Source organism: Cnephaeus nilssonii (assembly GCF_951640355.1).
Source record: "Cnephaeus nilssonii genome assembly, chromosome: 13".
NCBI classification, from domain to species: domain Eukaryota; kingdom Metazoa; phylum Chordata; class Mammalia; order Chiroptera; family Vespertilionidae; genus Cnephaeus; species Cnephaeus nilssonii.
This window is the reverse complement of record NC_137084.1, coordinates 61,569,411-61,588,137: the sequence shown is the minus strand read 5'-3', so window position 1 is coordinate 61,588,137 and position 18,727 is coordinate 61,569,411. Positions and strand designations below refer to the sequence as shown.

At 42.2% G+C, this 18,727-nt stretch overlaps 1 protein-coding gene across 1 annotated transcript in view; it reads left to right on the top strand.

Moving 5' to 3' along the window:
• The first annotated feature begins 2,241 nt into the window (after positions 1 to 2,241).
• Positions 2,242 to 18,727, top strand: part of SESN3 (sestrin 3) — a 63,153-nt gene continuing 46,667 nt past the window's right edge. Inside the window, exon 1 of the mRNA XM_079789485.1 lies at positions 2,242 to 2,560. Coding sequence (XP_079645611.1) covers positions 2,483 to 2,560 — 78 coding nt within the window. The 5' untranslated portion in view covers positions 2,242 to 2,482. The remainder of the gene's footprint in view (positions 2,561 to 18,727) is intronic.

Sequence of the window (18,727 nt, the reverse complement as noted above, 5' to 3'; positions counted from 1 at the left end):
CTTCTTTCCTTTAAAATGTATTCCCATAAAATCGGCTTTATAAGACAGAACCAGTTAGGAATATAGTCCAAGAAATTTACCACTAAATTGAGACACATACGTATTTTAGTTCTGGGAAAACTGGGCCTTGATAACTTTCTTCCTGAATTTCTTGTGTGTGTGTTTTTCCCCCCATTGGGAACTATGTGGTAATTTCCCCCATTGCTGAGCTTTCTTGCTTTTACAGTTTCTCCTGCCTGAATTTTAAGCCCCTTGCCCACTCTATTGCCATTCTAGGCTATATTCTCGTCTACGTAGCATTAAGAGACTTTTAGCTATCACTAGTTTAATGGATCAACACATTTACCCAACCACACAACTTAGACCTTTTGGGGGTTTTCCAGTCTATTTTAATCTATTTAAACCCAACACTGGCAGATTTCCACTTCCTTTGTTCCTTGTGTAGACTTTGGTTTATGCCTGTTGGTCTCTAAAAAGGACAGAGAGGAGGCAGCTGTTGAAAAAAAACACGAGATTGGCAGTTTTAACCACACAGTTTGGTCTAATAGCTTTGATATGCTAAACTTGCTAGCTCCTCCCAGTGTACCTTTCTGATTTTGCATCACAACACCACACTGAATCCCAAAGGAAACCGGGGTCGTTTTGTAAATTAAAAAGAAAAGAAAGAAATGCAAACCAGTGAGACGGTTCTTTTCAATCATCACAGACTCATTCTGCTAACGGCAGGCCTTCACAAATCTGCGTACACTAGCGACCTTTAAAACAGGAGAAGCCGAGAATACTGATCGTGTTCTAAAGAGGGAAAACAGGTGATGTCATAACGCACGGTCCTGTATGGCTGCAGCCCAGGCCGGGCGGGGAGTTGGGAACACAGAGCTCCGCGTCAGTGGGTGAAACAAGTTATCTCCGGGGGCCCCAGGACACCGGCGAGGACCCGGCACCAATCAGGTTCTTGCTCGGCGCCTGCCTTTGTTCTCACTGGGGAACAGGTTTCGGGGTGTCTAGCCTCGGGCACCGCATTCGACCCGCACGCGCATTGCTGGCCTCCTCGGGCGCACTGGCTCTCCCATTGGCCTTGTCCCCCTCCCATCCGGTCAGCCAGAGCTTTCCCCAATTACATCTGCCTTCTCTCTCCAGGGCGCGAACGCAAAAACCCTGACTCACCATTTTTAGCTGTGCAAGAGGCCGGTACAGACCAATCGTTTTTAAAAGGCAATTTGTTCTCTGAACCTTTAAGAGAACAGGGCTGTGCATTCTGCGGGTATTTGACCAGCTGCTTTAGAAAGGACTTTTGGGTGAGAAAATAAACCTGTCTCTTTGCCCCTTTAGTGCTAGACAAATAAAGGAACTTTCATTACCGAGAGGACTGCGAAAAGGGGCTGCAGATGCAGAGGAAACCGCGAAACCAGAGGTTTTGTGTCCTTCCCCCAATTAACTGATTAATGGTGTAAATACGCCTCAAGCATCCCCTACTTTGCGCCCATGCCTCAGGTAACTGGTCTTTTGCAAACCGAGACTCACGATAAATGATGCATAAAGTTCTTAGAGCTCCCTGGATGCAAAGCACTACGTGACTGCAGTCTTCTTTACAGCTAAGCTAGCATTTGGGCTGAGAGAAAGCCTACCCACTGACGTGACGATATGAACATTTTAGTTCCCCACCCCCACGCCACCTTCCAAACCTTTCTCAAGAAATCAGGAAATATTTAGTTCAGTTTTAGATCAACTAGCAAGCTCTAGCTCCCAGCTATTTATCTCACTCGCTCACTATTCCTGCAGGGACCTAGCGAAGGGGGCGTGGCTTGGCTTCGGGGAGGGACAGGGCTTCCCGAGTTAATTTGCATATGACACACCTTCTTCCTCCTATTGGCGGAGCAGCACAAACTGTATTCCCTCCCACCTCACCGCCTAACTAACCCGCCTTCTCCCTTCGGTACTTGAGCCGCCGGGATGAACTTAACTTGCCCAGAGATTCAAGGCATCCTCGGCCTCTGTGATTGGCCGGCGCCGCTCCCAACCGAGCTGTAGCTGCTCATAGGCGGCGGGCTAGCGCCCGGGGGCGTGGCCGGAGCTGTCCGATTGGTGGGAGGGGGCGGGGCCGGAGCGTGGAGGTGGTGAAGGTGGTGGGGAGGCAGGGGCGGGGCCGCACTGAGGCGCTGCAGCGGCGGCGGCGGCGGAGGCAGCGGTGGCGGCTGCTCGTCCTAGCCAGGCGGGGGCGGGGGTCTGGAGGATGGGGGCGGGTGGAACAACGGGCCGGTGAGGAGCAGCCGCCGCCGTCTCCGCCGTCGCTTCGGCAGCCGCCGCGGTGGTCGCCTCGGACAGCGCCGCCTGCTCTCGCGTCTTCGCCCTCCTATCCCGATATCCCGCCTGAGGAGCGCGGCCGGCGGCGCGGGGACCGTCCGGCTCCGCAGCGGCGCAGGCGGCCGCAGTGACAGCCCCGTCCCGGCCCGCCGCCCGCCCGCCCTCGGTGCCCACAGCCACGATGAACCGGGGCGGCAGCAGCCCGTCGGCCGCCACCAACTACCTGATCTGCACCAACTGCCGGAAAGTGCTGCGGAAGGTACGGGCTCGGCCCGGGGTCCGGCGCGGAGGGGCGCTTTCCGCCGGCCCGGGCTCGGGCTGCTCGGCCGGGCGCACTCCTGGAGCGAGGCTCCCAGGGATCCCGGGCACCTTCCCCACGCCGAGACCGAAAAAAGGGGGCGTGGGTGGAGGGTGGAGGGTGAAGGCTGCTGCTTTTTATCTCGGCGGGGGACAGACTGGAGTCCCGAGGGGTTGGGGATTTTTATTTTTTATTTGTTTTTGGTAAGGGGGGTGCTGTGGACTGTGTTTCGGCTCATCTTACCTCACCAGCCGGCTCCTCGGGCGCAGGGAGCGAGGGACCTGTTCGATTCTCCGGCTGGTGCTGCCGGTGGAGGCCGGGGTGGAATGGGCACTGCCAGGGCTGGTGGTGGGGAACCTGGCTCCCTCTTCGCTGTAGCTCTCTCTCTCGCGGCTGTTTTTGTTTACTCGCTTCCCTTCTGCCTCCCTGGCGTGCTCTCCCCCAACACCCCCTTTTTACATTCTTTGGATGGCCGTCTTGTGTCTAGGAACACAATCATGAAAAGAATTGGTCAAAAGCAGCTTGAACTTTATGCCCATGGGAAATGCTATTCGACCTTACAGTTCCTCAGGCAGGGATGGGGCGGGGGAGGAGACGGGGGTGAACGTGAGTTATCCCTTTTTGGCAACCCCTCCCCCGCTCGCGTTGGTCCAGAAAAAAAAAAAAAAAATCAGATGCACCATCAGCTTATTGCTTCTCAGAGCGACTGATAGAAAGTTTACTCCAGTATTGTTTAGCCCTCTCGGCTTAATCGCTCCGTTTAAGGGGGAGGAGGGGGAAGAGGAGGGGGGGGGGCATGTCGCTTTAGACCGAGAAAAGCTTTTAATCAGACTTTTAACCCTGGCCCCTGGGTAATAGGATAATCAATTTATTCTTTTCCAAACCCTGTTTTTACATTTCAGTAAGTGGAAACATTAGCTGAGGTGCGTCTGTTGGCCCAGTACAAATGAATTAAAATTGCTGAGTTGTGCAAATGCGTCGGGACTGAAGGGCTGAGATGAATAGGGCACCGTTTTTAGTCCATTTTCTCGAACTACAGTTCAGTTGGGATTGCTCTTTATATATTAAAAAGGAAAGAAAGCAAGCATATAAGTAAGCAAGCTCAAATATTTGCGCTCTTTGTCCAAAAACTGTTTTTTCTTCCTCTGTGGGTCAGGCCAAGTGCCAATCAAAGTTGTTTTTCAAGCCTCTTTTCCCTGCAGTAGGGCTGCTGTCTCCCCCCCCCCCCCCCCCCATTTTATTGGAGAGCATGAAGAAAGCAAAGAGATTGCAGATTTGAAGTTAATCGAACAGTTAAATATGTCTTAAATTGTGTTTATTGGGTATGTTTTTCTTGAAACAGATTTTTATTCAATGTTCATGTTGAGTATGTGCAGTTATTTTTTTCCATAAACTCTGGGATCAAATTACAGTTGATACTTGTTCAGCTCATTGTAGGGCAGCTTGTGAGAAATGTAATGGACCAGAAGTGCAGCTCGGCTTAGTTGAATGTTAACTCTTTCACTTCAGGGCCAGATGTCCTCTGAACTAAACTTTTTAAAAAATAATGATTATTATTTCCTAACTTTAAAAGTGGTAAGTTATGTCTTTAACATGAAAAAAAGTGTTGTTTGATACACATTTGGTTACACGCCAGCCTGGTTAAAATAATTTATTTTTTTTAACTGAAGGAAAAGAGAGCTATATTGATTTTGATTTTTTTTTTAAGTGGCTCTCTCAATTTGGTAGGCTAATAAAATGTTTGGAGGTGATATTAGGCTACAAAATATTTATTTTTCCTTTTGTGAGAACCCTGGCTATGGATTCATCATACTTTGCTAGCATTCTTTATGTCTTTCTCTTAGCTTTTAGGAAACCATTTCTGTTTACCTAGAAAGAACATCCTCATTTCTAGCCATTATTAAAAGAAAAAGGTATATGGAAAATGGATAGTCACCATTTTCATAGTTTATAATTACTATGCATACCTCTGCCAATATTCCAGTTTTTAACAAATCCAAGGGGTATTTAATATTGATTCATGCAGTAGCATGAAATAGCTTTAGATGGAAATGGGATTGTTTGAGCCAGTTATGACATGACTTGGCAACATAAGTAGCTTTTTAAGAGTAGTATTCTTAAGTGCTCTTTAAAAATATCAAGTATTTAGCATTTTAAATTCTTTATCATTCTAAAAGCATGTAAGAGTTTATTTCTAATAAAGAGATGGTTTTCTTTTTGATACAAAGTATGTAACTCTAAAATTTATCTGCAACTCTCAAAATGTTATTCTCCAAATTTATCCTGTTTTCTATTTAATAATGTGTTCAGTAATAACCAAGTGAGTCATAGCATTTTGAATTTTTTGTTGGGAAGAATGAAACTCATGCACACCCAGTGTAAATTACTCTTTGCAGTTATAATCCTCATTAATGATGGGGGAAGAGTCACCTTTATATGTGGCATGATGACTTTCTCTAAGTGGCTTAATTTGTTGCAGTGTGTTGATTTGGGGATATCTTCAAAAGGAACTGGATTCACATGCACATGAAATAATTTGGTTTAACTCTGTATCTGAAAATTGAATTGTATATTTTATGAAAATCACATTTATTCTTAGAAGTGCCTTTATAATTTTAATTCAGTGTCCTCCAAAATAAGGAGACTACTTAAAATATTGAATATAATTTGGTAACCTTCGGTCAGTAAAAAGAATGGAGAAGTAAACCACAGAGGGAAACAAAAAAAACTGTCCTCAAATCTGTAACTCCTACTAAGTCTAACGTGCCCTGTTGTCAATGAAATAATTCAACAAGGTTTCTAATAAAAGAGGAAATGCCTGTATTTATTAAGGAAAAGTTAATGAATTTTTGAAGTGTTATACATTTTACTTGAAGAAATTCCAGGAACAACTAGATATATTTTAAAGTGGAGTGCTAAACTACATTAAGAAAGGTAGGTAACTGTCAGTCCACTCATTTTCCAATAAATAAAAGGTGGCCTATTGCAGTAGGCTATTAAGCAGTTAGTGCTATTGGAATGAATAAAACTCAGCACCATAAGTTAAAGGATTAAACATTTAAAAATTCTAGTATGTTCAGTAGTTCCAGTGGTATATGCTTGTTGGTTGTTGCATTTTTCCACTTTGCTTATTTTGACACCTTTTTTTATGGATTTATAAGTGAAGAGACTGAAAATAAAATGGGAAATATTGGATTGAGCTATATGGACCTCATTTTTCTAGTCAAATTTGTCAGTTAATAGCAATTTTATATGGTTCAACCAATACAATAGAATTGCTATGACTAAGGATTAGTGGTTATATTCTACCTTGGTTAATCAGGTTTCTTATATACATAATATTGATTGTCAAAAGCAGTTTTTTACTCATTTTATCTTGAACTAGAGGCCCGGTGCACGAGATTCTTGCACGAGAATCTTGTTACCAGAGGTGGGTCCCCTGAGCCCGGCCTCTGCCCCCTCATAGTCCGGGACCCCTCACTCTTACCACCCACCTGCGCTCGCCAGAAGTGAGCCTGGCTTCTGGCTGAGCGGTGCTCCTCCTGTGGGAGCCCACTGACCACCAGGGGGCAGCTCCTTCGTTGAGCGTCTGCCCCCCCCCCCCCCCCCCTCATGGTCAGTGCACCTCATAAGTACCCTTCATTCCACCCTTTGGTCGATTTGCATATTACACTTTTATTATATGGGATGAACTAAGCAGAGATTAAGCAGTGAATTTATTATTATTTTTTTAAATATATTTTATTGATTTTTTACAGAGAGGAAGGGAGAGAGATAGAGAGATAGAAACATCGATGAGAGAGAAACATCAACCAGCTGCCTCCTGCACACCCCCACCGGGGATGTGCCCGCAACCAATGTACATGCCCTTGAACGGAATCGAACCTGGGACCTTTCAGTCCACAGACCGACGCTCTATCCACTGAGCCAAACCAGTTTCAGCAAGCAGTGAATTTATGATAGCAATCCAATATGCAATGGTTTGCAAGCTGCTTTTTATGGAGCCCTAAAATGCTTGTGTTCAAAAATGCTTGAGTTGGATTAAATTTTTAAGTATATTTTAAATTATTTTAAAACTATAATTTTAAAATATTGCTACCCCAAAATATGTTTTATCAAATTTTAACATTGTTTAAAAAGTTATCTTTTGTTACAAGATTATTCTGGTACAGGGCTTGGATTAAACATTGTTCTGTTACCTTTGTATATGTATTTGAACATTTTTGTTAATATAACATTGATAAGAAAGATTGTCATTGATTGTGAAGGCACTGGCCTTTAATAAAAATTCAATTCTGTACATATCTACTTATGTTAAATTTTTATTTGTGAGAACACAAACTTATTATTATCAGTACTTGTTACTTCATCACAAAAACACATACAAATAATGGTTTTGTAAATTTATGTACTTCATAGTTCAGGCTCAATGTAAGATTTCATTTGTAAAAGGGATTCTACTGCTCTTCCCACTTCCTCCCCCATCACCAAATAAATTCCTAAAACATAACTGCTAATGTGCTCACAGTTAGGTCTTTGATAAGTTCTTGTATTTTGGGCAAGTTAGTTAACTTCCTTGAAGCCTAGTTTTCTCTGTAAAATGTAGATAATTTCTACTTATTTTATAGTTAGCTGCATAGCTTGAGAGAAGTAATGAGTGTCAAAATACTTTCTAACCATAAAGTACAACTATAAATATAAGAAAGAAAAAGTCAAACCTATTTTTCTTTTATCCAGATACCTTAATTATTTGTGTGTGTTGGCAATATATTTCAATACATACTGAGTAATTTGGTTAGTCTTCACTTTTCTGTCCTGTTTCCTTATTGCCTGTAAATGAGAGGTAAAGATATGCCTTTAGTTAGAATGATCAACATTTTAAAATTTGCATATATATATATATATATATATATATATATATATATATATATATATTTGTATCCAACTCCCCCTTAAATAATAATTCATTGAGTACCTGTTGGTTTTTCAAATAATTAAATAAAATTGCCTTTTAACAGTTGAGGGAAATTGGTACTCAGTTTGAAAAGACTAATAGTTAAGGATGGTTGTGTTTAATAGAAGTTGGGGCAAATCTAGGATAAAGCAAATAATTTTTAATTATTTTAATTTTGGGAAAAAGTTATGGAAGTAAAAGCCTCTGTCTTTTTCCCCCTATCTCTTCATCCCTTCCCCTTTTTTTCCCTTTTGAAGGGATTGGGTTATGTTTGTCTAGGCCATTACAATTTTTAGAGTGTTTTCACATAGTCTTAATTGATTGTCACAAACTGAGAAAATTCAAGGGGCATGGACTTTGCCATATAACTAGTAAGATGCCCATTTAATTCTCATTACTGCCTGTATAATAACTAAACCATATTTCCATCGTCTCTTGTAGTGTTGAGGTTTTTGGGGAATCTCTCCACTCCCAGATTCACATCTGGGGAATGTCTATAGGTACCTAAAACTCTCCAGGTAATATTGGTTGGAAGTATGAATTTTAGCTACCCTGACACATTATTGCAGATCAACTGGGAGGGAAAGGAGAGGATATAGCTGGCTATTTTTATTATCTCTGTAACAGTTGTTTGGTATATTCCTTAATAAGATATAGTAGCTCTTGTCAAACATGATCTTCAGATCCTGGGGATGTCCAATACCCTTTGGGTATCAAGGGGTCAAACTATTTTTATGATCATATTAAGACTTTATTGCCTTTTTCATTGTGTGCAAAAGCATTAGAAGTAAAACTGTGCTGGCCCCATAGTGTAAGTTAAGGTAGTGGCACCAAACAGTTATCATTGTATTCCTCACTGCCATATATTCAGTGAAAAAAATGCCAGTTTCATGTAAGAGTGACCTTGAAGAAGCAGTAAAAATTTAAAATTTAATACCTTGATCCTTGAGTGTCCATCTTTTTAAAATATCCTGTGTGACAAAATGAGAAGTATATAAAGCACTTCTATTGCATAGCATACTCCTCATTTCTATGGAAAAAAAACTTGTGCAGTTGTTTTAGTTACAAGCTAAACTAACCACTTTTTAATGTAACCACATTTTAAAAAATGTTTATAGCAGTTTTATTCAAAATTGTCCAAAACTGGAAACACAAATATCCTTCAGTGGGTGAATGTAAAACAAACTACATCCATACAGTGGAAATTTATCCATAAAAAGCAAGCATGTATGAATCTAAAAGATGTTATACACTGAAAGAAGCCAGTCTCCAGATGTTACATCCTTTGTGATTCTATGTATGTGACATTCTGGGAAAGGCCAATCTAAAGGGAGAGATTGGTGGTGAAGGTTTGACTAGAAAGGGGCAGTGTAAGGGGATTTTCTAGGGTTATGGAACTGCTGTGTCCTGACTGGAGGTAGGGAGACAAATATGTTAAGACACACAGAACTGCACATACGAAAAAGTTAATTTTATGGTATGTTAATTTTAAAGTTTTCAAACTGTAACCCCATTTTTATTTAAAAGAATGAACTTTGGATATTTGATTAAAATTTTCAAAAAAAACCCAACTCATGGACATAGACAACAAACAGTGTGGTGATTGCCAGGGGAGTTCGGGTGGGGGATGAAAGGTGCAGAAGGGTATGGGGGGGATGACTTGGGGTTGTGATCACACAATACAGTGTACAGATGATGTGTTGTAGAATTGTGCACCTGAAACCTGTATAATTTCATTAACTAGTGTCACCCCAATAAATTCAATAAAAAGGAAAAAGATAGCTTAAAAAAGAATAACGTGACCCTAAAAATTCAAAGAAAAAACTGACAATATTCATTGCCATGAAGAAATTCAAACTTTCAGGGAAATACTAGAATTTTGGAAAATTATCTGCCTCATCATTAGCCTGGAAGCTTCTCAATTCTTAAAGGCTTTCTCTTGGGTGATGTTAATGGATATGCTTTTTTGATGCTGTATAACAAACTGTGTCAACATTTTGAAGATCTGAATAATTTAGTCATCAGTATCTTCCAGATGACCAATATATAAAACCATTACTACTCAGAGCCTTTCTTTTTCAGCTAAGAACCAGCCAGGTAAGCACAATGGGCATAATCTTTGCCATCTGACCCTTCTTTTTTATCACAGGAAATAAATACTGTCAGTTGTTTTTCTTGAATTTTCAGGATCACTTGACTCATTTTTGAGAAAATGTTTATCAAAATCATACATGGGTAAAAGATCCATTCAAAGTACAAGACAAATGGCTGAGCAGTTCTCAAATACTTTGGCTTTGAAACTCCTTCACACTCTTACGTATTGAAGACCCCAAAGAGCTTTTGGTTATGTGTGGGTTATAACTGTCAATATTTATTTAATGAGAAATTAAAACTGAGAAAAATGTAAATGTTTGATTCATTTAAATAATCCATTATTGTTAACTTAAGTCACATATTTTTATACAAATAAATTTTCCAAAACAAAAACAGTAAAGAGTGGCATTTATATTTTTTGCAAATCCCTGTTTAATATAAGACAGCTGAATTTCATACTTGCTTCTTCATTCAATCTCTTGTGATATGCTTTCAAGTGAAGAAAATATGGCCTCCCACAGATATGTAGTTGAAAAACAAAAAAGACAATCCTACCTAATAAAATAGCAATTGCAAATTGACCGCACCTTCGCTATGCCCGAGCCACGCCCACCAGCCAAATCCACGCCCACCAACCAATCAGGGCGAGTATGTAAATTACCCAACCAAGATGGTGGTTAATTTGCATATGCAGAGGGAGGGAGGAGTGAAGACTGAAGACCACTTAGAAGGAAGAGGAAGGAAAAGCGGAAAGCAAGGTGGCTGCCAGAGGGAAAGCCCGGGCGGGGCGGAGCGGGGCGGGCGGCAGCGGCCCGCGGGTGTAGGCACGGCAGCCGCAACGCAACCGCAGCGGCAGCGGCCGCAGCGGCGGCTTGCAGGATTCTTCCTGCAAATGGGCTACTAGTTGTGAATATTCTTCATTCATACCACACCAAAACATGACAAGTAGAGCTTCTTGAATGTTAGTTGCCATGTAGAATCTGAAACCCCACCAGTAAACTTAGCTTGCTATACTGTTTTATTAAATACTAGAGGCCTGGTGCATGAGCAATTCGTGCACTTGCAGCGGGGAGGGGAAGGGTGTCCCCTCAGCCTGGCCTGCGCCCTCGGGCCTAAGCGGCAGTTGGTGCTGCTGCGGAGGCGGGAGAGGCTCCTGCCACCGCCATTGCGCTCACCAGCCGTGAGCCTGGCTCAGGGCTTCTGGCTGAGCAGCACCCCCCCTGTGGGAGTGCACGGACCACCAGGGGGCAGCTCCTGCGTTGAGCGTTTACTCCCTGGTGGTCAGTGCGCATCATAGCGACCGGTCGTTCTGCCATTCGGTCAATTTGCACATTAGCCTTTTATTATATAGGATTATACCACATTTTGGACAGAGTTCTGATAGGGAGAAAGAATGTTAGTCCATTAAGAGGGTCAGGATACTGGCATTGGCTGTTGATTCTTCTCAGAGATGTAAAATGGCCATTGCTTTGATATGGACATATGCTCTGCCTCCTCGAATCTTCTAGTATTCTGTAAGGAATGGCTGTTTCAGAGTAGTTCAAGGCATACCTTCAAACTTCCAAGATTTTCTGTAGGCCATTTCTGTCTAAACCATTTCCTCTTCCACCTCCCCTCTTCCCCACCCCCAAGTCCTTTACTTTGGAAGTATCCCAAGCCAGCTGTGATATTCTTGGCCAGCAGGCACTTCCTTGGTAACTGAACCAGAGGATTGTTCATAGGCCTGGACTACCCCTTAGCTAGCCTTTACTTTTTAGATCCACCCAGAGGTGAGTCATTCATTCGTCTGTGGGCCAAGATATTGACTGTCTCCTGAGGGACACATGAATATTATGGGTTATTCAATGATAGTTTGAAATACCTTGTGTTTCACTGCTCAAAGCTTCTGAAAGGAATGGCAGGCATTTAGCTTTATGTTTCATAACAAATGTATTAAGTATATTTTTGAATAAGTATAACCAATTATAAAAATGGCTGGTTTGCCCTGGCCGGTTTGGCTCAGTGGATAGAGCATTGGACTGCAGACTGAAGGGTACATGCTCGGGTTGTGGGCTCAATCACCAGTTGGGGGCGTGCAGGAGGCATCCGATCAGTGATTCTCATCATGGATGTTTCTATCTCTCCCTCTCTCTTCCTCTCTGAAATCAATAAAAATATATATATATATTTAAAAATGGCTGGTTTGGGCGATACTATATCTTGAACCAGAGATTTCTTAACAAGTATAAAATATGTATTTGTGTAAGACTTATTTTCTCTACTAATTAATAGCTACTTGTAATGGAAGTATATGTTCTTGTTTCTAGATACATATTTTATTTTTACATCTTCCTCTATTGCAAAGATGGAACTAGTCAGTGGAAGAAATAAAATGTCTTTCCAAATAATGGAGATGTGTAAGATGTACCTCATGGCTAACTAAAGCTAGATTTTGTGGCATATTATTATAATCCTCTGGTACTGTAACTCTTAGCTTTGAAATGCATTTTATAATATCAATAACAACAATAGCTTTCCTACTGCTTATGTGCCATAGACTGTGCTAAGTAAGCCCTACTTGTGTATCACATTTACTTAGTATGAACCTATGAAGAATTACTACATTTTGTGGATGAAGAAACTAGGGCTCAGAGAACTTCAGTTACTTGCTTAAGGTCAGAGTACCAATAAGTGGCAGACTTTGAAACCTGAGTTTCAAAGCCCGGCTCATTTTACAGGTATAAACACTGTATTGCCTTACATTATACATGTTTTTCTTCTATACAAAAGATATAAAATGTAAAATTAAACTTAATAGGACCTGATTGTTTGAGAGAATAATAGGAGTGATTTCAGATTCAGATATTTTCTACTTTATTTTTACATTAGAAATGCAAATTTTTCTATCTATAATAAGTCAATTGAGAAACAAATTGAAGTTCTCATTGCACAATTTAATCCCTCTAGCTAGCTCTTTTATCTATGTAAGTCTGTTGTTAATTATGTGGCCATTCTTTCCTAATACCAGAATATACTTTTCCTAATTTCCCAGCAAATTTTGGCTTCCTCTTTTTGTCAGTCACTTATTAGTTCATAGCATTGATCAGTGTTGCTATAGTATCTGTGGTATAAGAACTGTCTGGAAACATTTTGAGTTTAATATTGTCTTTTGAATGGGACCTCTAAGAAACATTCTCACTTTCTAGTAAAGTTTTTGCAGTAAAAATGATTTATTTATGAAGGTAAGTAGCATGAGTGCTCATTTCCACCATTCATTTTTGCTTTCTGTGTTAAGGCAAAAATAGTGGCAAAGGAAGGAAATCCTGGGACGGGTATCCTTCCATAGGCCTTTCTCTACTTACAGCCCCTGTGATAATTATTACAACTAGAGAAGAGTTTCCAGTCTTACAAAGGGTTTAGTTGTGGGGAGAAGTGGTTCTGCTACTTGTAAATTAGAACTCCTGAGAGTTTTCCATGGAAACACAGTGAAATATCTAGTTAAGTTCCAGAGAATTATTAATATGACAGGTATAGTTAATAGGCATTTACTGATTAGCCTGCAAACCTAACCACTAGATACAACATTGTTTCCCGGTGAAAATGCATCTTGAAATCTAAGTAATTGATTCACTGGAGGCTATCTTTCCTAATTTGTTATACTTAACACTATAAAAAGGGTGATGATTTTGTCAAAAACATTTTTAATATATTCACTCTGAGGATATGTTTGGTTATTGTTGTGACTAATAGGAAAACTGTTAATGCAGTTGATTCAGTATTCAGGGAGGAGTTGAAATGAAGAAAGGGATAAAAATTGGGTGATAATCAGGGTGTTGGGATAATCAAGGACCATCATCAAGCTGGCTGATCCTTGTTCACTTTGTACTAAGGCTCTGGCCCAGCATTTTAAACAAGGTGCTGTATTTTTTGCTACCCATCGTCTTTAAGGTAATATAAATTTAAAAAAATAATCAATATTAACTCTGCAGGAAGTTTTCTTTTTATATGAAATAAGGAATTTAACATGTGTAACTTAATTTGGGGTATAAATTAATAAAGGAAAACAAGCCCAGCAAATTTATTCCACTAAAAAAGAATGAAAACAAAACAAAATTGCCTAACCTAAAGGTACCTTAGCACTGAACCCCAAGTAATGTGAAAATTATTTTATCAAAACTTTTTGTATAATATATTACTTAAAATTAGTGAATATTTAGTTTGGTTATGGAATACCTATTTGTTTTATTTTCTAATGGAGTATGATCTATACAGTCTTTTGAGACATCTATATATATAAAACCCTAATATGCAAATAGACCGAATGGCAGAACAACCGGTTGCTATGACGTGCGCTGACCACCAGGGGGCGCGCATGGAACATGGCAGGCATCGGCCGCGGCGGGATGGTGGAGCAGGTGAGCGGAGGCTCTAAACCAGGCGTCCTCAAACTACGGCCCGCGGGCCACATGCGGGTGTTTTTGCCGTTTTGTTTTTTTACTTCAAAATAAGGTATGTGCAGTGTGCATAGGAATTTGTTCATAGTTTTTTTTAAACTACAGTCCGGCCCTTCAAGGTCTGAGGGACAGTGAACTGGCCCCCTGTTTAAAAAGTTTGAGGACCCCTGCTCTAAACCAAGGCGAGACGCCGGTCACTGCCACCGGGATGAGCTTCTGGTGGTTACTGAAATTCTTTGCTCCCATGCAGTGCCGGCCCCGCTCGCACCCACTGCTGGTGCTTGGCACTGGCCCTGATCACTCAGCAATGTCAGCAGGTGTGAGCAACGGCTGCCAGCCTCGATCACCCCTCAGGGCTTCTCCACCTCCCTGGCTCCGGAGGGGCGATCAGGGCAGCAGCCGCTGCTCACACCCAATACTGGCGCTGGCCCCAATTGCTCCATGCCATCAGCGGGTGTGAGCAGGGCAGGTGCCACCGTCAGCGCATGGGAGTGGTGGCAGCGGGAGTGTGGCTGCCGGCAGACGGGGTGGGGGGCCGTGGCAGGAGGGGCCAGGTGGGGGTATGGAGGATGGTTTTTGGTAAAAATATATAGATTGCCATTACATGCCTATTTTGTGTCTCAACGCTCTTACCCTTTAATGGCCTTCATATTCTTAAGCAATCAAGAAATGTAAAGGCTGTACACATTTATAAACCAGCCACACATACACTATCCTACCTAATAATAGACAAATATGCAAATTGACCGCACCTTCGCTACGCCCAAGCCATGCCACCAGCCAAGCCACACCCACCAACCAATCAGGACGAGTATGCAAATTACCCCAACAAAGATGGCGGCTAATTTGCATATCAAGACAGCTTAGAAAGAAGCCAAGAGATGCTGAAGGGAGCAAAGCTGTGGAGAAGCAAGCAAGCCCGGGGGAGGAGAAGGGAGGAGCGGAGGCGGGGCGGGGGAGAAGGAAGGAGAGCGGGGCCGGCTGGCGGAGAAGGCGGGCCGGGGGACAAGGGAAGAGCGGAGGCGGGGCGGGGTAGAGTGCAGCAGGAAACCCTATTGCAGGATTTTTCCTGCAACGGGAACACTAGTCTATACTAATAAAAGGGTAATATGCTAATCAGACTGGTAGACCTTCCGGACGTCCTTCTGGGCAAAGCCATGGTGGCAGGGCCGAGGCAGAGGCGGTTAAGGGCGATCAGGCCAGGAGGGGAGGGCAGTTGGGGGAGATCAGGCTGGTGGGGGGGGGCAGTTGGGGTGAGCAGGCTGGCGGGGGGGCATTTGGGGGCGAGCAGGCTGGTGGGGGGGGCAGTAGGGGGTGAGCAGGCTGGCAGAGGGGGCAGTTGGGGGCAAACAGGCCGGCAGTGGGGGGCAGTTGGGGGTGAGCAGGTTGGCGGGGGGGAGGGCATTGGGGGTGAGCAGGCCGGCGAGGGGGGGGCCGTTGGAGGCAATCAGGCTGGCATGGGGGCAGTTGGGGGTGAGCAGGCTGGCGGTGGGGGTGCAGTTGGGGGTGAGCAGGCCGAAAGGCAGAGTGGTTAGGGGTGATCAGGCAGGCAGGCAGGTGAGCGGTTAGGAGCCAACGGTCCCAGATTGCTAGAGGGATGTCCAACTGCCGGTTTAGGCCCTCGGGGTCCCAGATTGGAGAGGGTGCAGGCCGGGCTGAGGGACGGACACACACACACACACACACACACACACACTCCACCCCCTTGCACAAATTTCATGCACTGGGCCACTAGTGTGAATATGTTTTATTCATTTATTTAGTCATTCAACAAACATTAATGTTAGGCACTAAAAGAACACAGACAGTGAGGACATCAGGGTTCTTGCCCAAGCAGTGTGGTGAGTTGCAGCATACATGTGGATCTCACAAAGAGATCTTCAAGATTATGCCCCTCACTTAACAAAGAGTAGAGAATAGGGTTTGGCAAACTTTCTCTGTAAAGAGCTAGATAGTAAATAATGTCAGGCTTCAGGCCTGAAGTATGGCCTAAACAGTTGTATCTGTGACACCTACTTGAGTTTGCCTTTGTATCATGAAACCAGCCATAACCAGCTCATTAAAGAAAGGATGTGGCTTTGTTCCAATAAAACTTTATTTATGGACACTGAAAATTTAATTTCATACAATTTTCATGAACATTTTTTTCAATCACTTAAAAATATAAAATCCATTCTTAGCTCTCAGGCAGTATAAAAAGAGGCAGTGGGCTGGATTTGGCCAGCAGTCCATAGTTTGCTGACCTCCTGGAATAAAAGAAAGTGCAATGAATTTGGCATCAGAGGCCTAGGGTATATGACCTTCCTAAATTGTGTTTTGCTCATTATTAAAATATAGATAGCTATAGTACCTATTTTTTAAAAAGGTTTCCTGTATCATTCTAACTATACTTTTATTGGTGTGCAAATTTAATCAAAAGGCAGCTATATGATAAACACTGGCATTTGTTAAAACTTTTAATTTGAGTGACCCATCTACATAGTACCTGGATAAATACCATATAATTTGGATGGGTCCAAAGTAAAACTTTAAAAATCTGCCCTAACTGGTTTGATTCAGTGGATAGAGCGTTGGCCTGCGGACTGAAGGGTCCCAGGTTCGATTCCGGTCAAGGGCATGTACCTTGGTTGCGGGCACATCCCCAGTAGGGGGTGTGCAGGAGACAGCTGATTGATGTTTCTCTCTCATTGATGTTTCTAACTCTCTATCCCTTCCTCTCTGTAAAAAAATAAGTAAAAATATACTTTAAAAAATAAATAAAATAAAAATAAAAATCTGTAGATACTGAATATACTTGAAAGTACATATGTCAGATCATTTAGCACTATAAACAGAATGTTTTTTTACCTCTTTTGAAGTTGTCATACCTTACAAGTATTTGATTTCAGTGAAAGTGCCATTATGTATTACAGAGCCTTAGATTTTAATTAAAGTTACATTTTGTCTGTTTCCCAAAACCTAATTTATATAAAGGGTTTGGATTGATATGTCCTAGTATAAAATGAATCCCTCAAGAATCAGACTGTGTTTTATGCTGGTCAGAGTCCCCATGTTAGGATTCCAGAACTCTTGTTATTCATGTTGTCTTTGAGGTCTCTGGTGAAGATAATATGCAGTAGTTCTATAGACATTCTGTGACTACAGATGGGCATGAAACAGGCAGAGTAGTTTTTCTACAGTAAATAATTGTCTTATTCCCTTGAAGGCCTAATTCCATAACTGACTTCCTCAACCAACATTAACATAGTGGCACTCAAGAAATGCCACTATGTAATAAGTGAACCAAACACATACTTTGGAGCTGTCAAGGGTAGGAAATACCTGAAGACAGAGATACGTGAATGTTGGTGTTGGGTCATGTGCATGAGGGGAGGGTATAATTCAGTAGAAGCCGACACCTCTAATGAGCAGAAGTGATGGCTGTCAGTAATTTAAAAATGGGAAATTGTTAGTTATTCGAAATATTTTTTATGGAGATGAGCTTTAAAAATTTCACACTGAGCACTTAATCAGTAAGTATAATATGGGACCATTTATCTGGGTTGCACATTTTGTAAAAGCATCAGTATATGATGTTTCCATGGTTGAGGTCTAATGACACCCAGAGCAGTGACACAGGCTGTGTATTGTGCAAGGTTCAAACCCTGTTCAGTCAATTGGAATTTTCGTTGAAATGAAGATTGACAACTATTAGTATGCATTTTCATAATGTGTGGTTCAAACTAGATCTGGTAGGGAGTTCTTTTGACCAACTCTTGTTATGATTATCTATATATATAAAAGCCTAAGCAACCATTATGACCAGAGGACCGGCTGGTAGCTATGATGCACGCTGACCACCAAGGGGCAGATGCTCAACACAGGAGCTGCCCCCTGGTGGTCAGTGCGCTCCCACAGCCAACCTCCTGTGGTTGGCCAACCTCCTGCAGTCCCTCCCCTGGCTGGCTGTGGTTCCACACACACACACACACACACACACACACACACACACACACACCCGGCTGGCTGGCTGGCCTGGCCAGGCTGAGGGACCCCACCTGTGCACGAATTTGTGCACCAGGCCTCTAGTGATTATAAGAGTATATACCCCCGGCTGGCTGGCTGGCCTGGCCAGGCTGAGGGACCCCACCTGTGCACGAATTTGTGCACCAGGCCTCTAGTGATTATAAGAGTATATAACACATTCATTGATAGGGGTTATCATCCTTGTCTTCTTTTATGAAATAACCACTAATCTGATGCACTTGATTTTAAAAAGCAAATTCCCATGATGTATAAGCAGCCATTAGTAGAAAATATCTTACTTTTCATTGACATGTTTTTTTCACTTGTGTCCTTTACTATTGGTTATTATTAACCCTTTGCACTCGCTTGCTTTTTTCTCGAGCTGCTACCGATGCTAACCGTGTCTAGTCACACTCGACATCCAAGTGCAAAAGGTTAAAGCTATTGCAGAGAACATATTTGCCTCAATGGCAAATGGAAAGAATGGATCATTAATGATTATCTTTATGAAAACTCCATTTAACTTCAGATATTTTTAGAAACAATTGGATTTTTAAAAATACCAAGTAAGAAATTAACTTAGGATCCTGCCACCAATGTGCTACAGAGTGTTACCTCTTTAATGGTAGTGCCTCTAAAATT